This window comes from Puma concolor, chromosome B2 (assembly GCF_028749965.1).
Source record: "Puma concolor isolate L17-30 chromosome B2, mPumCon1.1.hap2, whole genome shotgun sequence".
Lineage (NCBI taxonomy): Eukaryota > Metazoa > Chordata > Mammalia > Carnivora > Felidae > Puma > Puma concolor.
This window is the reverse complement of record NC_141671.1, coordinates 144,764,088-144,790,045: the sequence shown is the minus strand read 5'-3', so window position 1 is coordinate 144,790,045 and position 25,958 is coordinate 144,764,088. Positions and strand designations below refer to the sequence as shown.

Sequence of the window (25,958 nt, the reverse complement as noted above, 5' to 3'; positions counted from 1 at the left end):
AAGGAAAACAAGGTGGGAAATAGCACAACCGCCTGTGTGGCTCCTGAGGGAAGACGACAGCGCAGTCCAGGAGACAGTCCCCCCAGACAGGGACTCTGATCAAACTTCCTGAGCTAACTATGGGTTTGTCGGAAACAAAGGGGGAACCTGGTAAACACACAATGGGAAGATAATGAAGCAAAAATTCAGAGCCTGGAAAGCTCACTGGTCAAATGAAGTGGCTTCCTCACCAAGGAAACAGGGGAAAGGAAAAGTATGAAGAAGAATCTACAGGCTAACAGAAGGTTGAGAGAAACATCAATTGTAATTATCAAATGTCACGGGTCAGAGAGGGGCAAACATAGCCCACCGCCTTCCCGCAATGCTCTGTCTCTCAAGCTCGCTTTCCTTTGTCATTTCAGTACTTACTGTGATCACACGCTGTGACTATATAGCTTTTTACATACATATACAGATATTTACATAAATATTATATTTATAAGGATTATATTATATATCACACATAAATTATGTATAAATATTATATAAATATAAATACTTATATAAATATTTAAGTACATTTGTTTACGGTCTTTCTTCCATTTTGGTAAACTCCATGTGAGGACGGGGATTTTCTCTATTTTCCTCATTGCTCTGGTTTCAGCACTTAGAGCAACGTTGGCAAACTCTCTGTAAAGGGCTGATGATAAATACTTCAGGCCTTGTAGGTCACAGGGTCTTTGCCAGAACTCTCTGTTGTGGGACAAAAGCAGCCTTAGACAATACTTAAGTGGGTGGGCATGGCTGTGTTCCAATGGAACTTTATTTATAAAAAGAGGCAGCAGGTCCAATTGGTCTGTGGGCCACAGTTTCTGACTCCCAGCTCAGAGGATTGCCAGGCACACAGCAGGTGGCTCAATAAATATTTGAGTGAATTAATGAAAATGAGATTTAAGTATGAGAGGTGAAGGGAACTCCCAGGATGGTGAGGAAGTGCAGTTCCAGAACAACAGCTATGCAGCAGGGTTAGAGCCACCATTTCAGGCTGGAGCAGAGGAACTGAAAAACCACCCGATGTGTTTAACTGTAGTGAGAAGAGATTTACATTCTGCCACCGAATCAGGGAATGATGTACTATAAATACACAGAAATAAACAAACACTGGGTAATTATTTGGTCTAGGAAAAAATCCCTATGTAATAAAAAAGGAAATACAGTTAAGCCATAATACATGGCTCAGCTATAAACCACATATATTGGCATAATGAGATAACCAATGACTGCTGATTGAACTAAGAAAAGGGGGAAGTTCACGTGTCTGTACATATGGCAGTGGGGGTGAAGAAAATAAACCCTCATATTCCTCAGGAAGAGGTCAATACACGATGTGAAAAACTGAAAAGTCAATAAATAGAAATGGGAACACGTTCTTTGCAAACACAGTGTCAAATGCCAGAAAAAAGCCAAAGTTGGAAGAAAGAAAGTATCTCTGGCAGAGCAGGTTTGGGGAGTGGGCAGGGGGCTGGGCAGGGGCCTGCTAGTTTTTCTCATGGGTCACGGAGACTTGGCCACGCTTAAGAGGGATCAGTTGTTTTCCGTTATTTCCCATTTGGCTCCTGGCAGGCCAAAACACTGCTATCCTTTAGCAGGTTTTTAAAAACCCACAGAGACCAGTCAAGACCAAAAAGCAGGAATCTGGGCCATGCCCTGGGACATGCTTTCTTACCTGCCGCCCCTCTAGCTCGATTTGGAAGTTCTTTGCGGACTCCTGGGTCACGCGCCCCCCAAAGTCCAGCTGGTACACTTGGGTGGCTTCGTTCCACAGAGGCTGCTTGTTGGCCATGACGTACACAAAGCCCTGGCTGCCCAGCCGGCCATCCTCCTTCTCGCTGGCTTTCCGGCACTTGAACTCCTCCAGCTCGCTGGCCGTCCGCAGACTCCTCTTGCTCTTCCAGCCCTTCTTGCTGCCCTGGGTCTGGTTCATCAGCTCATCACCACTGATGAACAGCTCAGGCTCGCTCTCTGAGCTGTCCTGGAACTCATTCGTCTTATTCAACTTCTTCGACTTCAGTTGGTCTTTCTGACTCTTCACTTTCTTCTTCTCTCTCCCCAGGCGAGGGCTGGAGATCAGGGAATTAAAGTCACTCAAAGTCCTTGCCTCCTTCTTCACTTTGCCCTCTGTAATGGCCTGAACATTTCCTTCCTCTGCTCGGCTGTCCAGGCGCTTCCGGTTTTTCTTCCCGAATTTCTCCGACCGCTGGGGGACCGGGCTTTCTGTCAGGGAGAGGACTTCTTGGAAGTTGTCTGTGGTCTCTACCATCACCTCTGTACCCAAGTGGCTTTGGAGGTCGGTGGGCGGTGGGGACACGAGGGGCTTCTCCACCACCAAGTGTGCCTTGGGGGGCAGAGTGCCCTGGGGGTTTTGCACGGGCGGGCAAGGGCTGTAGGAATTCCAGGGGTGCAAGGCGATAGGTGGCAGCTGTAAACTTGAGCAGGTGCTGCTTCCCGGATACATGGGGGGCAAGGTGCAGTAGGAGAGGCTGGGCGGGTAGGCTGGCTGGAGAGCCACTGTGGACTCCTGGGGTGCAAACTGTGTCGGGGACAGGGCATCTTTCGGGGAGCAGGGGGTCTGCACTCCCGGCAAAGGGGGCGTGTTATAGCTCCCTGGATACGGCATTCCCATCCCAAAGCCTGTTTGGAAAGTGGCAGTAGGGCTGGCGGGAGACTTCGGGGAGACGAAGGGCACTCGGGACACGTCCAGATGCTGGCTCTGACCTACTATCAGAGGAGGCAGTTTCAGGGGGTTGGGCACTGCAGTCTGTGCTGTCCTTTCCTGAGGAACCCAAATGTCTTCCCCCAGCACAGGGTCCCACTGGTAAGGGGGTGGCCGTTTGACGGCCACAGCAGCTTCAGTCAGCGTGGGGTGCCTCAGGGGCTTCTCGACCGGACAGTGCTGGGCCAGCGCCTCGTCCTCCGTGAAGGCCGAGTTAACGTAGTCGGCGCGGTCGCGGGCACCGTCTGGCGGGCTCAGGAGGCTGTAGGACGACTGGGAGGTCAGGGGTGAGGTGCTGGCGGCGTGGGCCAGGCCCGAGCCCGGCTGCACACCTCCAGCACCCCCGGCGCCAGGCTCGGGCCGCCCCGCCACGGCCCCGCCGCTGCACTGACTGCAGGTATACAAGGCCGGCGGGGGCCGCGCCGGGAACTGCGCCGCACCCTTGGGCTTGGGCGGGTGCTGCGGGGGGACCCGCGGGGGCTCGGCCAGCTGCGCCGCCTTGAGCGCCACCTCGCGGTTGTTCCTGCGCAGCGTGGCGTGGATGAGACTGTCGGGCCTCTGCGCCGCGCTCCGACCCGGGACTAGCGGGCCGGCGATTTCGGGGTACGGGGGTGGATCTCCCGTCGGGATGGAGTAGCGTGGGACGGTCAGGCGGTTCAGGGTGGCACTGGTGCAAGGCTGGGGGACCTTTTTCTCAGTGGCGGTGAGCCGCAGGGTGGCTGAGCTGCCCGGGCCGGGGAGGGTGTAGGTGTTCTGGGAGCAGAGCATCCGCGTCCGAGGCCGGCACACCTCCTCCACGTTGCCGCTGCTGTCAAAGGTGGTGATCCTCTCATAGCCCAGGGGCGTCTGGTAATGTGCCGCCGTGGGGTACAGCGAGAAGTCGCCCTTCTTCAGGCACGTGTCCACCGGAGGCTGCGGAGGCGGTAGCGGGGGCGGGGGCGCTGCTGTGGTGGGGGCGGCGGGGATGGTTCCCGGGTAGGGGGGTGGGGGGTTCATCTTCGCCACCTGGACCTCCTGCGGGGCACTGAACACCACTGCGTCCCCCTCGGCGGCCAGCTGCGGCACTGGCCGCAGGGCCTTGGTGGACTTCTGCAGGTGGTCATGGTCTCGGTCTCCGTGGTCCAACACCGAGAGCTGGATCGCCCCTGGTGCAGGCGGTGGCAGGGACAGCTGAGCGGGGTTGGGTATGATGCGGCCCATCTCCACACCTCCGAAGATCACCTGTCCGGGGTTGGAATAGCGGTTGGAGACTGGGTACTGGGTGGCACTATCACTTCCATGCTCAGACGTCCCCACTGCCGTGGTCTGATTGGTCAGGACGTCCAGCTGCACATTCTGATTGGCCAGCAGGGACTGCACCAATCCTATGCTCTGTGTGGGGGACATAGCTTGCGCCGAGCTGTGGATGGGAGCGATGGGGATGTTCACGGTACATGGAGGGTTGTTCTCAGGCACACCCGATGCTCCCGTCACTGGGAGGAAAAAAGAAACATGCACTGCTTACAAAACTGCCATGAAACTGGGTCAGAATAAGTAATACCTCTGAACTTATCCAGTCCTTTTGCATACAAAATGCAACTGCTTCAGGCGGAGATGTGTTTGCTTGGGGAAAGCCAGATCTTTCACACAAGTTATACAAAGTTTCTCCAAGGTTTCTGGAAGGGCCCAGGCAAGCGGGTGAGTTCTGCCCGGTAGCCTTTGTTGTCCACTGGTTAAGGGCACTGTCAAAGCTTTTCAATGGATATGCTTCTGAACCTTCTGAATTTGGTACCATGTGCCTAAATGGTACCACGGCAAATACTTAACTTTTTTTTTAATTAATTAATTAATTAATTTTTTAAAAGTAGGCTCCATGCCCAATGTGGAGCCCAGGGCAGGGCTCAAACTCACGACCCTGAGATCAAGACCTGAGCTGAGGTCAAGAGTTGGATGCTCAACCAACTGAGCCTCCCTGGAAGCCCTACTTTATTTTTAAATACTTAACTGTTTAAAGATACTTTCTACTCATATTCAGAAAACGGACCACTCTCTTATGCAAGGAGGGAGTGATGGGAGGATACTCCACTGAGCACTCATAAGGCCTAGGCTCTGGAGTACGTTTGGCCACATTTATGGACTGGTTAGTACGGGAAGGGTCATGCAGCAAATGTGTATCTGAAATTTGCACGTAAACTAAGTTTCTGTAAATAGAACCATGTAAGATGTAGTAAAGATACCAATGAAAAGAATCCTCTAGCAAATCTGTGTTATTAGGGAAGGATAATTCCCTAATTTATCTGCTTTTTAGCATTTCCGACAGTATGTAAGGTATAGCCACACTCTGTAAAACCCTGTAAATCTATTCTATATATGTACACATAGGGAATTTAATGAAGCATGAATTTGAGCAGTGATAGACCACACGCAGGTGCTCAGAGCCACTGTTTTATACTGCCCTGTTTAAAATGCCATCGACCCCTGGCAAGTTTGCTCATCTGGGCCTTTAAGTGCTATGTAGCAACTAGCATACGAGCAGGAAATAAGATTTAACTAGGTAACTGTAAAGGCTGACTGGCCTTTTACCAGAACTATGGAGTGAAGGCAGCTAGTTTCATCAAAAGTTAAGCCCACCTTTTGAGCCTGTCCCAGACTTCCCTACTTCCCCCATCCCTTCCCTGGGGCCCTCTAGTGAGATGTAACTATCTCCTGGCTGCATGAATCTGGGTCCTGTCTCAAGTTTTCTATTATTCCTGTTCAGATCTCTCCTCCAGATGGCCTCTCATCTGCATGGAGAACTGAAGGCAGGTGTCTTCCAGGCTAAAGAGAAGAGTCTGTCACCAGCATTAAAGGCAAGCACAGAGACAAAACGCTCCCTCCTCTGACTGCGCAGCACAGGCACTAACAGCAGCAGCAAGGGCTGAGCATTTAGGGAGAGCTGTATTAGTCACACTCTGGGAGCACAGGGAGGGTGTTACGGGGAAAGTGTAAAAGATACTTCTAAATACGAGATTCTGAGATTGCGGAAATGGGCTGTAAAGCTCAAGTGTGTGAGGCTTCACCAAACTGCAGGTTTATGTGGTTGCAAAACCTTGCCCATTATGACTTTGATAGTCTAGAATATCTGCTCTGCCTATGAGGAGAGGTATATCATCAGAGGACCAAAGACAGCTACTGTCAGAAAGTACCGTACAAATAAGTTTACATGTAAAAACCCATGAAGAAGGTAAATGACTCCCTCAAGGTCTTGAGGAATGCTGAAGCTGGAATGCAGGTCCTTCCCTGTCCCATGGCGAGGACCATAGCCCCTTCTGTTCCAGAACCACCAAACACAGGAGAAGTCAGTGGTCCATGTAGGATTCCTCTGGCTCAGAAACCAGAGACCTTCAAAAACTTGCTTGGTTCTAAGGAGAGGAGTGTTCATATTTATAAAATTATGGGTAGATGTTTCTGAGAATAGTTACGTAGGAATAATTGACAGATGACTTAGAAATCGTTCTACTCTATTAATCAAAATAAGATCCCCCCCCCACCACACACACACACACACACACACACACACACACACACACACACACTAGAAAATACTTAATTTAAGATGCTATCGATATCTGAAAATTTGTAAACTGGGACTTTAAAAGCTTGTACCAGATTTTACCTTTAACTCAGACCAGGCTTCTGTACACTGAGATGTGAGTTGCACACTGGGAGAGAGATGTCTGAACGTAAAGGTTTTCTGTCCCAGAGATGGGGCGGGTTTGAGAAACCAGGTTCTGTGGGCGCCACAGCCTATGAGACCTGGTTTCAGTTCTGATTTTATTGAGTTCTGATCAGTCCTATAAACTTCTCTACCTGGGCATAAGACTAAGGATTATTGTGAAGATAATAAAACAAGAAGGCAGATGCTCTGTGGATATGAGGCCTTGCTCGTAGCTCCCCTCCTCCCCAAACCAGCAACAGTATGACCTTCTCCTGTGATATGCCACCACACCCAACAATGGAGGAAGTCACCCTTTGCCAAAGCAAGCACAGACCGGCATGCTGTAATCGTCCACAACTTACCACTCTGTCCCCGTCACGACCCACTAAGAACACACCTGGTAAATCATCTTCATCTTCACTGAAAACATTTGGGTTGAAGACAGGTAAATTAACATAGTCCATGGAAATCTTGCGAACCTCTGGGAGATAGATGGTCATCTGCCGTGGCTGGAGATGCAGGAGGCTGGTTTTATAGATTACTGGTGGGGAGGAGGAGAGCGCTGTTAACAGAGACATGCAGGAGGACGGCCAAGGTGCCGACAGAGCCACAGAAGAGAAATGGCGCTGTGCTGTCCCTGCCATCAGAAGACAGATCTGCATGGGCCCGGGAGAGTCTGATGGCAGCCCTTCACCTCCCTTCTGCACACCACTGGCCACCCCAGCCATGGTCTGGATTCTGTAACAACAGATTCTCAGCCTACCCCAGTCACTTTGCCAAGTGGTTTTCTACAGAATCACACATTTCAAATGTCAAACACGTGTCTAAGACTTAAATGCTTTTCTGGAATGAGCTGGGGTATGATAAATATGTATTTTAAAAGCCTCACTTGTGATCAGAAGGATAACTTAGTAAAATTGTTGGGATATCCAGAATGTCACGCTCAGGGGGATCTCAGGCAACTAGAAGATGGGATGACGTGGGTCAGGGCAGAATGAAACACTGCTCTTACTCAGGACTGGATTCTTGTTTCCCTGACTTTCAACTGCCATTTCATGATCAGGATAGTGATTTAGGGAACTTCCACACCATTTCTTTATTTTTAATTTTTTTTTAAGCTTATTTATTTACAGAAGAGAGAGAGGGAGAGTGCAACTGGAGAGGCAGACAGCGAGGGAGAGAGAGAGTCCCAAGCAGGCTCCACCCTGGCAGCGCAGAACCTGGCTTGAGGCGCAATCTCAGGAACAGTGAGATCATGACCGAGCCAAGATCAAGAGCCAGACGCTTAACTGACTGAGCCACCCAGGTGCCCCTTCACAATGTTTCTTTCAATGCTAAGATTTTATTGGATCAATAAGGACATTTAAGAGAATGCCTGGATGGCAATTAAAATATTTAGATGAGACAAAATAAGTTAAAACCAATAAATTTGAATTTAGGGCTTGCAGTAGGCTGAAGTCAGGATGACACCAGCCCATCAGCTTTCTTTTATGTTTCGTACTCTTCCCTGTGAGGTAAGTAGAGGTTCTGTAATTATTACTGTTATCCCTAGTTTCTGCTAAGGTAAGCACAGTTCTGTCTCCACTGCTGTCCCCGCCAGTGCCCAGAGGCGCCTGGCTGGCACTCCCATGGCACCGCAGGCCTTCTGGTGATGAAATACCTGTGTGAGGCTGGTGCTTGGGCTGGTGAGGGCTAAGAAGACTTTTCCAACCAAGTGCTCATCACAGGTCTACTCATGTGTTCATCTCTCTTGCTCACAAAAGAGAATATGAATTTTGGCTTTAAAATTCTGGACAGTTCTCTCTGGTTTAAGAATTAATGCATGCATTAAAGTGCTATTCTTTGTTGTTCAGATTGATAAAAAGAAATAAAATTTAAAATCTGAGGAGGGATTAAAAATTGTGTCAGTTGCCTCCAGGGGGAGAAAACTAGGTGGCCAGAGGTGAAGAGAAAGATTTTTACTGTATACTGCTTCAAATCTTTTGAATTTGAATTTATTCCATATTTTTAAAATTGAGAAAGCAAAAAATTAAAAATAAAAAAATTTCATGAGCCAGATAATTCTAATTGAAGGGAACAAATTATCCAGCACAATTATCTAATATAAAATATCCAACTACTCACTTTAAAATCCATTAGGGTGACAAAGATTGTTTAATAGGGTACCACAGGTAACATACCTTCTAAAAGCTAAGAGATAATTTCTTCTCTAGTAGAATCAAATGGAAAATTCTCTTAGCTTAACAAATGAATATAATAGCTAACATGCTTTTTTTTTAAACGGTCAATGATTAGGACAATGATTTCATTGCAGTCACACAGAAAACTTTTATTTTGGGCACTCGAATCCCTCACACTGGAGCATCCCGTACCTTGAAGGCACTTCTAGGCTCTCCCATGTTAAGGTTCTTGTTGACTTATGTGTGGATCTACTCAACATCTAGAAGGAAAAGATTCATTAAGATTCCATTCCTTTTTTCAATGTTTATTGAAATAGGCAGATGGCTCAGGCCTCAGCGTACTGATGTGGGGTGATCGCAACGCTTGCACAGTGGTTACTAGAATCACCAAGCACATCAGTGGGGCACGGCTGAATTACTAAAGAACAGAATTTCATGGTCATCAGAGACTTTGCAGGTGGTTGAAAATATTATTAAGAGATTTCTCTGCAGTATGTACTGGGACGGTCTATGGTTATTTCCTACGTCAGTTTTATGTGTTATTTTTATTCCTCTTTTTCTTTGAGCTGAGAAACCTCAAAATGAAAAATCCAAATACAGCACTGTTTAATAAGTCTCCTAAGACGCATACATGGCATAGGTCTTTTTAACATCTGCTTTGCAAGAATTACTTAACTGAAAGGATCTACTGATGTCTGAAACAACTTAAATAGTCAGATTCAGAATTTTTCACAAACCATTTTTAGTAGGGACACAGAGCACATTCAAGGTGGGTCCACCAGCCACACGCAAACCTCGCCTTCCAGAGACGTGTGCGTGTTAAGTGATCAGGCAATCCAGCAAGGCTGGGGGACGGCACAAGCCCTCAGACCACCCAGCGATGGCGCCTATCGGGATGAAGCTGCTCTGAAAAGGACCTTCTGTCATTTCACTCCTTCTGAAGTAAGGAGTGAAGTAAACACGAAGTAAACATGAAGTAAATACGACATGTTAGTCCTATTCCTTCAAGCAGGAGTACAGAAAAGAATGCAAATTCTGGGTTCTAGCCCAGCTTTTACTCCTATGGTTCTATTTTCCTCCGGGGCTCAAACTTCTCACAGAGTATTTATCTGGGACTTCTACATGAAATCTGTGAAGTTTTACCACAAAGAACTGTACTGACAGTCAGCCAGCTTCTTACAGTCTTTAGTGCTTTCTTCCCAACTTTCTTCGGACTCAAGAACCTAAAGACACTGGTACCAAAACCTGCCCACCGCGAGAGGCCACGAATCAAAATAACCAGAGCTTTGTTAGAGATTTCTGCTATTTCGGTCTCTTCATAAGTCAGGCTTATATAAAAATACTGAAAGCGCTGCTGGCAAAAAACCAATTTGAGTAATAATTCTAATTTTGTGAAATTATGATGGTTCGAGTCAAAGTGTAGAGGTAAATAAAGTACATACTAATCTTTTGGTGCCATAAGAGCTCATCTGAATGGTCTTTTCAAAAGTCTCAGTTCCACCTGGGAGAGCAGGCAGAGAAGAGGGCACGGTTTTTTACCTGCACCGAGGTTGGTTGGCAGGAAAGCAGCCAAGCCCACAATCTTAAACTTCGTTCCCCAGATATTAGACGTGACCTGAGCAAGATAGTTGTGCTGTGGGAGGGAGCGGGGGGGGGGGGGGGGGAGAAAAAGGAAAAAAAATTACAATCTATTTTTATATCTTCTATTGATCACTTAGGAAGTAAGAATATTAACATTTTTGCTTAAAAAAGACACAGGTGGGTAATGTTGTAAATATTCACTCTCTGTATCATTCCACCATTTTTAAGACCGGAAGCTAACTGTAACATGCCAGGCACCTGTTTCTGAATCGTGGCTCATGGTGGCTCACTGAGCTGGGATTCTCAGGCTGGAAGTGAGGAACAGATGTGTCCCAGTGTGTCTGCACACGTGTAGGTTAAAAAGGCCACAAAGGCGATCTGGGCACATTTTTCTTCACCTCTCCTTTCCCAGTCACTGGACTAGAGGGGTTACACCTAGCTCTGGATCCATTTTTACCCTTGATATTTCTCCTGGAGACACTAGTTGCACTGATACCAGTATGTCCCCACTCTACCCAATTACCTATTTTCTCATTCAATTCAATTAAGAAAAAAATTTTTTTTAATTACCAATATGCTTAAGCCATGAGTGTGCGTGTGTGTGCAAGAGCAATAACAAAGATGAATTAAAACCAGCTCCTCAAAGAGCTTATTACCTACTGGAGGATGTAAGGCATAAAGGAAGTCACTGAGAAATGTTGTAAACAAGATGCTTGGGGACCACTGTGGCTGAGCCAGGGAAAGAAGCCTTCACCACAGAGGCTGAGTTCTATCTGGAAGCATGCCGGCAGAAACAAGGGGAGGAGATGGAGAGGGTAAGCTGGGTCACCCCAGTGACCCAGGTACAGCAAAGGCACAAGCACAGAAAGAGGCCGGTCAACAGCGAGGCTGTGGCACTTGGAGGACGTCGCGGGGACCAGGATGGAGAGACGGGCAGCACAGACTGTGGGGCCACCACCAGGGATGGGCTGTTGTGGACACTCAGAGTCACCAAAGGGTCGGAAGTGGCTTGAGAGGGCAGAGGGAGGGTATGTCTCAACCAGAGCTGCCTGTGGAAAGACCCATGTGGCCATGGGGGTGTGTCTGAGGTGGAAAGGAGGTCCTGGGGATGTGGAGGTGTCGGGGCCTGCCTGAGGGCAGGGTGGTGAGGAGGGAGAACAGGGCTCTGGTTCTCTACGCCCCTTGTCTGGAACGACAGTGGCCGGCACGGAGACTGGGGTGGCGAGTGCAGGTGTGATGCACCGAGGGTTCAGCCACCGTCGGCCACACACTGAGGAGGGAGAGAAGGGCGGGGCAGCGATGCGTGGGACCGACCCGGACCCCAGATGCTACCTGAGTGATGTCTTCAAAGGGAAACTCTCTTCGCGTCAGGCTGGGTGAGCCAATGGAGGGCTTGCGCATCGGCAACCGGGGAGACCTGGACATCTCCTGAGCAGCCCGGGACAGCTTGGGAGACTTCCGAGCCTCAATGTTGATCCTGTGGAGACAAGGCCAGGAGGGTCAGGCCCCACAGGCCGGGGAGGCGCATGCTGCCTTGGCCCTCCCCTTCATGCTCTGGTGGCCACCACGGTGCTGTGTTCCCAGGGGCAAGGCCCCTTCATTTTTGAAGTCTCTGCCGCCTGCTTTTGCCTTGTGAATATGAGGGAAGAAGAACAGAACTGTGTACCAAGTGATAGATACTTAAAAATACAGCGAGATTAGACCAAATCAAGTGATTCATTTGTAAGGAACCTCAGAGAATTAACAGTGTTTCACTTTCTACTAACAGTAAGTTTAGAAAGATCCACATGCCTCGTGCATGTGGGAAGATAGCAGGTGGGAAGAGACATATTTCACCCTAAGGCCAGATGATTTTAAGATTCCTAACACAATGTCAGGATTTCAATGGACTTTTCTAGCCTTTCACCAGCTGTGATATTTAAATCAAATCTGTGGGTCTACAGCTTTTCTGTTGTTTTCTGTTCCTACATTATATCTCTGGCCCTTAGTTCCTCTATTTATAACATGGGGACACGTGTTAATGCCAGCCTACCCCACAGAGAATGCTAGAAAAATGAGTATGTTAAGCTTGATGGCAATCAATAAAAAGAAAGCACTGAGCCTCAGAGGTACTGCCTGAGAGTGTGATACAACACCAGGGGCCCCGAAGCACAGGCAGACAGAGGCCCGAGCTGGTTACAGTTCTGTGTGAGGACTGTCTGGCCTTTGCAAGTAGGGGGATTCGACACAGGGAAAGACAGAGGGAAGCAGGAGCAGCCTCAGGGAATGCCATATTCGGGCACTGTGAAAGGACATGTACAGGTGAAGGGTTTGGTTGCTTATGTGTTAAATGTCCTCCCTTAATTAAGGGAAAAGCCGAAACACTGTAGAAGTGTAGAGAAGTTCACAGTTTTATTTGCAATTTTAACAAGCTCAGAATAAAGATGAAAAAATAAATTGCTTGAGCAACTGGATATCTATACAAGAAAAAGTCACCCCATACACAAAAATTAATCCGAGACTGAAGTACGAAAGCTAAAACTACAAACTTTCTGGAAAAGAACAAAGGGATGTCTTCATGACCTAAGGGTACACAAGGATTTCCTAAACAGGATGCAAGAAGCACTAATCATAAAAGAAAAAATTCATATGACGTTAGCCATGTGGCACTCCATATCTCTGCCCAAAAACCCATAGCTAAAATGCATAAAGAATCTTACAACCTGGTAACAGAAAAACAACTCAATAAAAAATGGGCAACAGGCTTAACAGACACTTTAGAAAAGAAGATATCCAAATGGCCGATTAACATATGAAAAGCTGGGTGGCATCACCAATCACTAGAGATGTTAAGATAGCCCTACACACCCACCAGAATGGATAAAATTATTTTCTGACAAGGACAGTGCAATCGTGGGTGAAAACAGAAGTCTCACATACACTGCTGGCAGAACTCAGAATACTACAGGCACCTTGGAATACTGTTTGACAGTTTCTGGGGAAGTTAAACATGTGCCATGGCCCCATGACTCCCCTACCCGAGACAGAGGAGCGCATGTGTGCGCAAAAAGTCTCATTACCAGAGGTCAATCAATGGGTAAATGGAATAAACAAACTATAGTATATTCATTACAATTGAAACCACAGAGCAAAAAAGAAAAACAAACTACTGATACACTTGACACCAATGGATCTCAGTCATTATGTTGAGCAAGAGTTAAAAAAAAAAAAAGAAAAAGTATGTAATGTTTGATGCCATTTATATGAAATCCCAGAACAAGTAAAACTAGTCTGTGGTGACAGAAATTAGAACAGTGCTGACTCTGGGGAGCGGGTATCGAATGGGAAGGGGCACGAGGCACTTTTCGGGATGACTGAACATTACCTTCAACTGGGCGGTAGATACACTGGTTTATCAACTGCACAGTAAATTATGTGCTTGAGATCTGGGCAGGTATGTTATCTGTACATAAATTCTATCTTAATTTTGTACAGTATCACAGAATTTTAGAGCTAAAGAGATCTCAGTGAAGCTCTGCCCCACCCTTTACCTTCCGTAAATAAGGATACTGGAATCCAGGTCACAGATTCATTCAAGGTTATATAGCCTTCAGTAGTGGAGTCAGAGCAGGGGGGCTCTTATCTAAGACCCCACAGGCCCTTGTATCTACTCTTAGCTTTTCGCCACTCTACAGGACAAACCTTTAGGATCTAAAATTTTTTAAATTTACGATTTATTTCCAATCACAGCATCATAGGTATTTAACTTGGCATTCTCTTCAACACATTACAGTACATTCCCTGTAAAACCTTTTCCTTACTTTTCTCAAACTAGAAGAACAAACAAGTAAGCCAGGGAGCTACGGCCACCCCATGCCATCCACCATCAGTGCTAACACTTAGAAGGTCTGAAAGTTGAGAAAAAGTCCTACTGGATGGATTTCTTCTACCCAGAGGAAAGAAGAAAGGAAAGCTGTAATTATTGAGGGCGTATCTTCCAGATGAAAGGCAGGGATGCCCTCTTGCTGGGCTCTTCTAGTGTAGGTTTCAATGGGATTCAGCTGCAGACACAACACAGACACACCTCCAGAGGCACAAAAGAGGAAGAACACCCCCTAAAGAGCGAGATTACCTTGGGAGTTTGGGTGATTTGCTAGCTCGGGAGATTTTGGGGGATTTCTTGGCAGCCCAGTCGTCACTCAGTTCGATGTCACTGGAGTCTGAGCAGTTACAGCTGTCGAGCATGGCGGAGATCAAGCTGTTGCCGTAGATTTCATCTGGGGAGACACAACCAGAAGACTCTGGGAAGTGGTATCAGACCCTAACAAGGATCACTATTACTGGAAACTATGGGACAGACCGACTCTACAAGCCAGCATTTAAGTCGAGAATTTGAAATAGAAAGGACCAGAGCATGGTTTCCTTTCTACGTTTTTATGCTATTACATTTTCTAAGCAAAAGGAGGCAATTACTTCTACTGTTATCAAAGTGGACATGGAATTTTCATGCCTCTGTAATATATAAAACAGTTCTGCAGTGTTTACCAGGCCAAAAGCTGGAACGTCCCATCACACCAGGTATCTGTGTTCGTACGAGTTTGCAGGCAGCCTGGGGACCTGGGCCGAGCAAGGGGCTTGCTGACCCAAGAACCTGCTTCTGACCTGGGCCCTGTGATGGCCTCTTCTGGTTCCACGCCTGCTCTGGACTAGAGACCTGACAGAGTCAGCTCCACTGCAGGGGTTCCCAGTTTAGTTGGCCCGCTTCGAGTAGCAGCTGGAAGGAATGCCTGTGCATGAGGCCTGTCAGTGGCGGGCCTGGGCTCTGCTGAGGGTGCCTGGACAGAAGCTGCTAGAGATAATTTTCACAACCGGCCACCAGGCAGAAATTAGAGGTCCTAAGGCAGAAGCCGGTGTGCACAGAGGTTGGGCCATCACAAAACTGCAGAGTTGATGGAGGTCATATCGGACACCTTCCTCGAAATCTTTTCTCCTTTGCTGCCTTCCTCTCACCCCTCACATCCCTTCACTCCCCAAACGCTGCTCTACCCTCACTGCAGGTAGCCCATCTTCAAAATCACTTTGTTTTGCTGACAAAAAGCCTCATTCCCTCAAGGCTCCAAGAACCTTGCCAGGTAATAAAAAAGCTGAATTGTCCAACTGCAATGAAATGATTGATAGAATCTGAGTGATTTTATCATTCAAAAAAGCTAATGTTTACATTTGAAAGGATGAGTGTGTTAATATAAACTAATCTTTAGTGTTTCTGAACATATGGAGGGGACATCTGTGAACAGGGGCCTCTCGGAGGCCACTGGAAGCAGAGTATGCTGTCTGGCATGCATGCTACCTGGAAGCAGGCTGACTGAGGCCCAGTCTGTGTGCCCACATCACCCTCTTCTTAAACTACGTCCTCATCAGAAGGCGTGACTCGTGAACACAGCAAGCTAGACTGGTGTGCATCTGAGTTCGATCAAATAAAGAGGCTTCACTCATAGGCCTTGAGCAGCGCTTTCCATTACTTAAGTTAGGAGTCACTTAGCCAGAGGAAGCTTGGCCCTGACTTACATGGGCATGTAAACCCCCAGAAGGTTTCTGTGTGCTCATGAGCACAGGGCCAGTTCACTGACTGAGGAAACTCAGTAACGTGTTGTCCACTCAGCTCCTGACCTGCTTGCTAATCCAAGATTTCACAGTTGGCTATATGTCATAACATTTGCTTTTTTCCTTTACTCATGTCTTAATCCATTTGGGCTGCTATAACAAAATGCCAGACTGGGTGGCTTATAAACAACAGAAATTTACGTCTCAGTTCTGGAGGCTGGAGGTCCGAGGTCAGGGTGCCAGTGTGATCAGGTTCTGGTAAGGACTCTCTGCTTGGCCTGTAGTCGGCCACCCTCTCACTGTGTCCACACATGGCCTTTCCTTAGTGTGTGCGTGTGGCGTGGCGAGAGAGCTCTCTCCCTTTCCTTACAAGGCCATCAATCCTATTGAGATTCCGCCCTCACAGCCTCACTGAACCTTAATCACCCTCTAAAAGCCGTATCTCCAAATATAGTAACAATGGGAGTAAGGGTTCAACATGTGAATTTCAGGGGGACACAATTCCACCTGTAGTAAGCTTCCTTTAAAAAATTTGGGGATTTATGCTAAACAAAAAATGCTCTCACGCATGCTCTCAATTATAAAAATACGCACTGGTAATTTTGAGGAGTGTGTTTGTTAGGTTGCCTGGAGAGCATTTACAACAGCATGCATGAGCTTTGGAGTACAGCTCCCACCTGGGCACTGGACTTGGGGGACTTGCCCCAGACCTGCTGAATGAAGCTAAGGGGCAGGCCTGGCAGCCTGCTTTTAGGGAAGTGCCTCAGGTGACCTGCAGGGAGGTGGCCCATGGACCACATTCTGAGAAACAACGATGTGCAGGCTTGAAAGAGTTAATCAGCTCGTGAGAAATTCTAGGCTTCCCAAAGTTGGGAATCTTTTCCTCCTCTGTACCAGTCTGCGTATACCATTTGGTTGGCCATTAGTCATATTCTGCCTTGTGACACATCCTCTATTCCTGTCTTGAGGTATTAAAATCTTGATGTTTTGGGGCACCTGGGTGGCTCAGTGGGTTAAACTGCCCACTCTTGAATTCTGGCTCAGGTCACGATCTCACAGTTCGTGAGTTTGAGCCCTGCATCGGGCTCTGTGCTCACGGGGCAGACAGAGCCTGCCTGGGATTCTCTCCTCTCCTCTCTCTCTGCTCCTCCCATTTTTTCTCTCTCTCTTCCTCTGTCTCTCAAAAATAAATAAAAATGTTTAAAAAATTAGAAGTAAATAAATAAAATCTTGATGTTTTTCCTGAACTTTCTAAGCGTTAAGTTGTCTTGTCACCCAAAGGGGTTTATAAAGTTCCGGAAAGCAGAGATGCCCCGGTGTTACCCACAACCACAGGAGATTCAAAGACGACAGAGAGGGTAGTGAATACATACTGTTGATGTGCTATGCTTTATAACTTTTTGATTTGTTTAATTACAAAAATAAAGCACCTTATTCCCCAGAGGACTGCTAGCACTTGAGCCCATCTGTGCACAGCACGAGCTGAGGGATGGGAACAGTCAGCAGAAGCAGGTGTTGGGCCAGTGGTCTGCCCCCCGGCCTCGGTGCCCCATGGTACCCCTGCCTGCTTCTTCTGCCTGATTTTTAGTGGGAATTTATGCACGTGGGGGCAGAAGCAAGCACTTCAGGTCAGCTCCCTTCAACGTTCCATCTCAGCACAGGTTTTATAAACTTGTACACACACAGCAGGGAGCCTCAGGGACAATGACCCTGTAGTGTGCGCCTTCCACAGCCCGACCACTTTGGGCACTGCTCCTCTACCTTCCCCTGAAGCCACAGCTTCTGCGATGCCCACTGCCCTCCTGCCCTCCTCACTTTGCCTTCCTTCCTTCTGAATCTTCTCCCTCCTCTCCGCCTGCCTCCCTACCAGCCTCCAGTTCTTCCACTCACCTTCCCTGCTCTTGGTGCTCATTCACTGCATGAACCAAAAGACAAAAAAATGGACCAATACCTACTGTTTCAAAGTACGGTCCTACTGCTCTCAACTTTACACGGTAACACAGACGGCAGAGCGCGGCCACAGACGCTGCACGAATCATGGAGGGCACACAGAGGGGGGGCAGCTGTGTGAACTATCGGAGTGGGCAAGCACGTCAGGCTGAAGACGCTCACTGCGCCGTGACACCAGCGCATCCCAGGGCTTCAGGGACACGAGGGGCAGAGGCCAGTCTGATGGGTGGGAGAGGGAGCGGGGCTGGGGAAGTGGAGAGGATGAGTGTGCACCCATCAAACAAATCCCTTTCGACTTGTCCTCTCAAGGTCAGGCACTGAGTTCCCTCCGTCCAGGCCCTTGGGACTCCGCGGGGGAGGTGGGGGAGACAAGACACCGGCAGCCCAACTGACAAGTGACTGGCAGGGAAGGCAGTGTTTCTCCCGCTGCTGCAGGTGACGAGCAGGATTTCACAGGGGGCAGTGGAACATCTGAGCTGGCGTTACTGCCGGTGGGGCGTGTGGGCCTCACAGTCACTAGCTTAGGACACTGGGCAAGTGTCCATAGTGCAAAGAGAAACAGCAAAGTTCCTTGGCTCTGGAGGCTCACAGCGTAGGACCCCAGAGGAAGCATGCAGCGAGCACCTCGAGTACACCAACTGAGTAATGAAGATCAATACAGGGGAGAGTTTTCAGAAAGGCAGAGTGATTCATCATGCCAAAATCTTTATGGATGAGCAAGGAATTTTCCTTGGTAACCAGCTAAAAAGCGGTTAATGGTGGATTAGTAAGGAGCAGAAGGAAGATTCTAGTAGGAGGCTGAGGAGTAGGCTGAAGGTTTGAAGATTTTAATTCCATCATTCGCTCTGGGAGACAGAGATGTACCTCACGATGATTTTCAGCTTGTCTCAGCAGTACATTAAGGCCCTCGATAATGCCTGATAATAACTAAAAGAGGAACCTATTATTCCCAAAAAGCCTGTGCCAGCCTCCCCCAGACAGCGAGTTACGTTCCCTCGATCCACGGCCCCGAGCAAGCGAAGTCTTACGGGTGCTGTTAAAAACCCACCGGAAAGTACATTTAAAGAATCATTAGCTTCAATACAATTTTGGAAATGGAGCAGCTTCAAGGATGTTCCACGCTAGCCAAAACACAGGCCCACATTTCTTAAGTAAGCATTCACTTTGCACGGGCTGTCAGGAACACGAGTCCTCAACCACACCCGAAAACAGGGTGTGGAGGCCCACCTGATTTGCTATCTGTCCGGGGGTCCATGATGACAAACTCTGGCCGCAGCTTGCTGATGCGTCGCCCCTTGAGGATGGGCACAAGCCCGCCCAGGTACTCCAGGTAGAGGGTGTAGCACGGGCCGCCCACCTCCGGGTCGTCCTCTGTGCGCTTCATGGTGCAGTGCAGACGCTCGTTGCCAGCCGAGGGGTAGCTGACAAAGTCTCGCATGTTGTTGGGGTCTGGAATTGGGGGCTGGAGGCAGGACATGGAAAGAAAAGAGTACAGACAGCACTGATTACTCCAACAGAGCACTGGCTGATAGCTCAGGGAGTGTTAACCGTGTGATGGAGAGCAGCCATTCTCAACTGTGGGTGCACGTAAGAATCTCCTGGGAGCTTTAAAAAATACCTAAGTTAGGATCCCACCTCAAGCAATGAAACTGGATTCTCTGGGGGGTGGGCCTGGGCATGTGCATTTTCTAAAAACTCCCCATGTGATTTTAATGTGCAGCTAGGGTTGAGAATCACTGGTTCACAACCAAGATCATTAAGCAACTTGAAAAAACATCCCAACAGATTCTAAAACTGGTATTTTAAGAAAAAAGTAACCTCGAACAAGTCAATCTGATACTTAGAAGCAGAGCTAGGATACAAAAAAGGGAACACGGAAAAGAATGCAAGGTGCCGAGGCCTGAGGTTAGGAGGAAAGCCACACTTGACTAGCAACTGGCAGATACAGTCCACACACCACCAATACACGGACTAATTCTCGAGTTGCAATCAATATAAAGGACAAGTGACAGTGAGTGCTGGATGGAGGTCGCCCCTCCTCAGCGCAGTAATTCAATCCTCAGGACAGGGTTCACTCTGACCATTCCTGTAACTAGTGACAGAGCAAGCTACTCAAACTTCCAGGAACGTGTTTCTTGCTTTTCTGAAGCACCTGCCAGGAAGTGAGGATTGAACCAAGCAGACAGATGATCAGGATGGCACGGCAGTCAAGCTCCCAATACCGCCTCTGCCACAAGAAACTTACGCCCCTCACACAAGGCAAGTCTCTGGTGGACGCTTCTCGTGCCAGGGACAGACTGCACTTGCAAGAATCTGTCACCTGGATACTCTCGCCAAGGAGCAGACATGGCTTTTGCGCTCCTGCTCTGGGAATCTCACCTGCCCTCCGGGAGCAGGCAGGCAGCCAGTATGGGGGAGGAAGAGAAGGGAGGGTGGACGGGCTTTACCTTGATGGTGGGGATGAAGGCGGTAGAGAGGTAGGAGCAAAGGCGGGGGGGCAGGGTCAGCTTGCTGACGTCCTTGTCTTCTCGCAGGGCGCTGGCGATGGCCTGCTGGCACAGCAGCTGCAGGCTGGACACGCGGTGCTCCACGCGCACCACGTACAGGGCTGGTCCTGAAGCCATCAGCAGCCGCGAGTCCCGATGTCCCCAGCAGATGGAGACAATGGGGCGCTGCAGGAAGTGAGGGAGGCTATACTTAGGCTTCTGCTCTTGTAAGAAGACGATGCAAGCGTGTCTCAAGTAAAATAAAGTGACTGAATAGTTTTTGAGAATATTGGTTTTAAAAAGCACAATAGATAATGAAATACTACATTACACAAATTCAGTATTTTCATTGGAAAGTAGTCAGATCTCCAGGCCAGAACACAAGGCACTGACTGGAATAGTTCTGTGAAGCTCTTTCACATGTATTATCTCATTTAATTTGGTACCGTAAAACCTAACTTAGCTCTAATGTCTCTGCCAGAAGATGCAATTAGTCTGGGGAACAATAAGACACCTTCCTTACTGAAACTCTCGTTATCTGGATCCCTAAGAAATTGATGGTAGTTCCTGTGGCTTGAGGCAGTGGCAAGGAGGTAGAGCAGATAGCATTTTTGTCCCCCTTTTGTCCCAACAAGGAGCATTTTAGCGTCAAATCAACACTGGGCCTGGGGTCATGTACTGTGTGGCCTGGGGACCATCATACAATCCTGGGAAGCCTCTCGTGTTGTCACGAGTAAAACGGGAGCTGTGAGGACCGAAAGAGAGGCAAGATGCCGAAGGTGCTTCTGGAACCGATCACAGTTTATAACCCGCAGGCACTGAATCACTGTCACCCTCAGCAGCCCTGGAGCTAAGGAAAGCTAAAAGCTATGTGGAAAGAGGACCCAGTTTCTGCGGTGGCCACTCCAGGGCGTTGTGGACACCACTGCTTTGAACAGGCAGGATGAAATCCAAAGATGCAAGTCAGTGACTAGTTATATTGAAAAAAAAAAAAAAATCCAAGGCTCGGGGGTGCCAGCCAGGATCAACCAAGGAAGAAGGGAAGCGGCAGAGGGCTGTGATGGCAAAGCCACAGGAGAATCTGTTCATTCCTGTCCAGCTGGATGGGGCTCTCACTTAATGAGGTCTTGAGGGGTTTCAAAGATCAGAAGTGGGGATATCAGATCTATTATAGGAATGACAGGAACAGAATTTTCACACTTCAGTGACAAATATCAAGATAAAAGGAACAGATTAAGACACCTGCTTAAAATAGCCTCCAGGGTCAGTTAATCCGGGTTTCAACTTCAAAACAAAATGCAAGGCTGAAGATACTCCATCTTTTATTTCCATCTCTGTGAGCCAGGCAGCCGTGGGGTGGGAACCTAGAACTCAAGTGCGCGGGCCTCCAGAGTACTTCTAAAATACGCCTCCTCCTTACAAGAGGATCCCACACCCGGGGCCGACTCCATACAGGGGCCTGTTAACTTAGAGTAAGCCATAATCAGTACTAAAGACAAAGCAGAGAAGGCATAAAAATTACACAAAAATTCCTTTGCTATCATTAATCCCTGTCCCCTCTGTCCTTCTGGTTTCTGCTTTTCATGGTAACAGTTGATTACATGTTTTGGGAGGATCTTACATAAAATTACCATTATGATAAGTATGTATCACTTATCCCTTTGTACAAATGAACTTAAGCCACTTATGCAGACTTTCAACGTGGATAAAAATTCTCTCTCTGGGCAGCCTTGGGTGGCTCAGTCGGTTAAGCGTCTGACTTCGGCTCAGGTCATGATCTCACAGTGTGTGGGTTTGAGCCCCGCATCGGGCTCTGTGCTGATAGCTTAGAGCCTGGAGCCTGCTTCAGCTTCTGTGTCTCCCTCTCTCTCTTTCTCAAAATAAACATTAAAAAAATTATCTCTCTTACATCTCAATAAGTACCTATAACATCTCATTTAATCCTTTCAATTCTACCATGTAGGTATCATTATTCCTATTTAACAGGTGAGGAAACTGAAGCTCAGAGAGGCTACTTGGTTGCAGCTAATACACTGTGAGCTACAATTCTCACCCATTTCCTCTCAACTCCACAGCTTATGCTCACCTACCACAAGATGCTGCCTCCTCTCTGTTAGCGTACGGATATAACCACCTAAAGAATGTATAATGTCCCACTAACAAACTTAATAAAATAAGAAATAGAAATAAAGAGAATGTGCCTGTCACTTATTTTTATAGCATATACTCCCTGTAAGATGTAAAGTAGCAAAATAAATACTGGTACCTTTCCATACTACATTTTAAGGCTATATTAGAAAAATAAAGAAGCATTTACAGATAGAGCTGATCCTCTTGTCTGAAGGTTTTGAGATCTCCCTGATGTGGGGAACTGATTATTGTAATTCCTACTGAATGGGGGAGGCTTGGCGGTAGGGACATGACCTCAGGATACCCTTAAGTCCTATACACCAGGAGAAAGACTATACTTTGTATTGAAAGCTGCTAAGAGACTATATCTTAAACGTTCTTCCCACAAAAAAGAAATGGTAATTGTGTGCCGTGATGGAGGTGCCAGTGAACCTTACGATAGCAATTCTATTATAATATACAAGTGTATCAAATCCACACTTGTGTACTCTAATTTACACAACATTCATGTCACCTATATCTCAATAGAGCTGAAAATAAACAAATAAGTAGGAAACCACACACAAAATCCTTTTATACCCTTTTGAATACTTTACACTTTTTTAAATATGTCATCTTATTTTTTTAATGTCTCATTTCCTTCTGGTGCTGATTTTCCTGTGCTGTTTATGGGTACTTCAGCCTACAAAACCCTCCCTAAAAATGTTCCGTTGTTTTGGAAACAATAAGACTCAAAGCGCACATGCCACAGATGTGGGCTGGGGGTGTCTTGATTCAGCTGGCCCCCAGTCAGGGACTTCTGCCCCCCGTCCCTGAGGATCAGGGGTGCCAGCAGAGCATGAATCCACTGCCTGCCCACAGAGCGCCATCTTCCCTAAGAATTGCCCACCTACCAGGATTGGCTGCAGCAGAAGAGAAACGTACCAAATGTTTAATCCCAATAAACCCGGGAACAGATACGGGTGCACACTAAGACAACTCCCACAGATTAATGCTTTTGAACAGTTGCTGTCTGCTAGGGAAAAACTCAGCTGTAAATCTGCAGACTTAATCTCTCTCAAATCACACAAAATGACTATTTTTAGAACTGATGGCCAGAATTGTGAAGTTGGTAACATTCAAATCTTAATTTGTGTGGGCAAGTTCACATACTTTGCATGTCTAAATCCAAAGCAAAAGGACAAGAACGTGAGCTACATTTCGGGGAGCATCAGTGTAGTAGAAATCTAGGGCTCCGGTGAGTTTGATGAAACAAGGAGAGGTATTAGCTGGAGAGAGATGCTATTTGTATGGAGGTCTGGTGACTGGTTAACGCACAGTCAAGTTGACCACTTGAGGACCTGCCTGTCTCGCTGTCTGATGCCGATCCACGTGAGGGAGGCAAGTGAGTCTGCTCCTCTTCTGTCCTTGGCTATAGCACAGGGACTTTATTAGTAAATGGTCAGTTTCAGCCCCTTCTGGCACATGAAGACACGCCACACACTCGCGAGCCTCACCTCCCGCTGCCCACGAAGCACACCGCACACTCATCTGGGCATCTGTTCATCTACTGTGCTGCCAGTCAGTCATCCAGTTAGCTGTCTGTCAAATGTCTACAATGGGCCACACACATTCCAAGAGGGCAGAATAAAACAAAATCCCTGCCCTCATGGAGCTGACACTGTGAGGTAGGACAGGAAGAGAGATGCACATCTTAGTCTCTCTGATGGACAGTACCTGACCATGCTGATCATGTCAGGATAGGGGCCTTGAGAAAGAGCAAGGCGGTCATTTCAGACAAAGGGGGGCAGAGAAGGCTGCTCCAAGGAGGTAGTTTTAGCAGAGGCCTGACTGAGACGGGCAGTCTGTTTATTTTAAAAAATTGAAAGCTTCCTCACCATATTACTATTTTTGTATACTGCAGTGAGTTGCATGCAGTCCTCTAAAAATCTAAGAGGAATGAAAAACGGGCTATTCTTTCCATATTAAAGATAAGCTGCTCAAGAAAGACAACAAAAGGGTTAAATCCGCTGTCCCAAGAGAGGGACAGTGAGGCTGTCCGAACCCACTGTTTCTGGCTGATGAGGGCTCCCAGCTGAGGACCAGGGACCAGCCCATGGAGCTGTCTGACCCTGTGGGTGCCAGAGGGCCCTCCCAGGCTCCTACAGCCAGGGCAGCTCTGCCCCTCCTTTCCACAGGTCCCCTAGGAAGTAGAATGTTTTCTGTCTTAGAGGAAATGCGCTCCAATGTCTAACATTGGAAGGGGATGTGTATAATGTCTGTAAAGGTGTGTACAAAGGGAATGTCTAATGTTTGTACAAGTGTGTACAAAGAAAGAAAGCCTCCTAGAACAGTTCACTGTTAAACAGACCAAGTTGGGTGACTGGTCACCATCAAACTGTGTTGGTGGAGCCACAGACAGTTTTGAATATTAAGCTGTAATGATTTGGCCGCTGACTAAGGGGCAGTAACTAGTAAAAGCCAGCTCAGCATTCAGGCACCCAAACTGCAGTTTTAGAAAATGCACCATTCTTATATTTTCAAAGCTGACAATCCCAGGAAGGACTTTCTTCTCATCCATTTCTAGCAAACCATGGAAAAAGCACTCCTGTGGCAGCTTCGTAAGAATAGGTATAGGGGCACCTGGGCGGCTCAGTCAGTTGAGTGTCCAACTTCGGCTCAGGTCATGATCTCACAGTCCGTGAGTTCAAGCCCCGTGTCGGGGCTCTGCGCTGACAGCTCAGAGCCTGGAGCCTGTTTCAGATTCTGTGTCTCCCTCTCTCTGCCCCTTCCCCACTCATGCTCTGTCTCTCTCTGTCTCTCAAAAATGAATAAACGTTAAACAATTTTTTTTTTTTAAAAAGAATAGGTAGAGTTAGTCCTCAACAAAAAGGGTCAATATATACCCTTGCTAACAGACTCTCCTTCTTGAGTACAGAGTCTATGACCATACCTGCAATCTCTCATTTCACTTTTCAGTTTCCACATCCATCTCTTCCTCTCCCTTCTCTCTTAACATTTTACCCTAATTATCTTATATCAACAAAGGAACCTTACAGAATATAAGCCGACTCCTCCAACATGCCTTTAATGCAAACAAACATTCATAAAGCCACAACAAAACCAACCAACCAACCAACAACCCAAATTACTGAAGCCTGCAAACTTCAGTCAGTAATGCGAACTCTAAACATCTGCTGTAGATGAACAGATATGCAACTACATATAGATGGTCCCAGAAATAGCTAATGAGGTAAATTACAGGATTTTCAACTACAACAGGTAGAAAGGAAAGGAAAAGAAAGGAAAATGAATTGCAGTGTATTTCCTTTGAAGAGCTTCAGCCATGGGCATTGCTGTTATGAGTAAATCAGGAGAATCCATTTTAAAGCTGAGGCTGCCGCAAGTTTGTGCCCAGCAACGGCTTTGTACGCAATAACCTACAATCTAATTAACTTGGAAATAAATTATCCAATCTAAATTGCATTTAGTTCTTTCTATAAACAGCCCAATAAATTTCCTAACTTCCTTCCTGCTATAAAAATGTCCCTGCCCTTGGACAACTTGAAACAGCACAGATAACGTGTAATTTTAGAATCATTACAGAAAAAAGTTGGTGCTCTCTATAATTAATGTTGTACTTG

General features: G+C 47.3%; 1 protein-coding gene across 3 annotated transcripts in view; it reads right to left on the bottom strand.

Annotated features, from left to right (window-relative positions):
* Positions 1–25,958, bottom strand: part of TULP4 (TUB like protein 4) — a 244,826-nt gene that overhangs the window by 4,367 nt on the left and 214,501 nt on the right. For all 3 annotated transcript variants that reach the window (XM_086708244.1, XM_086708245.1, XM_086708246.1), the window contains 7 exons: positions 20,167–20,391; positions 18,947–19,181; positions 14,301–14,445; positions 11,522–11,666; positions 10,148–10,241; positions 6,826–6,969; positions 1,706–4,224 (listed from right to left, as the gene is read on the bottom strand). In XM_086708244.1, the coding sequence (XP_086564370.1) occupies positions 1,706–4,224; positions 6,826–6,969; positions 10,148–10,241; positions 11,522–11,666; positions 14,301–14,445; positions 18,947–19,181; positions 20,167–20,391 (3,507 nt within the window). The remainder of the gene's footprint in view (positions 1–1,705; positions 4,225–6,825; positions 6,970–10,147; positions 10,242–11,521; positions 11,667–14,300; positions 14,446–18,946; positions 19,182–20,166; positions 20,392–25,958) is intronic.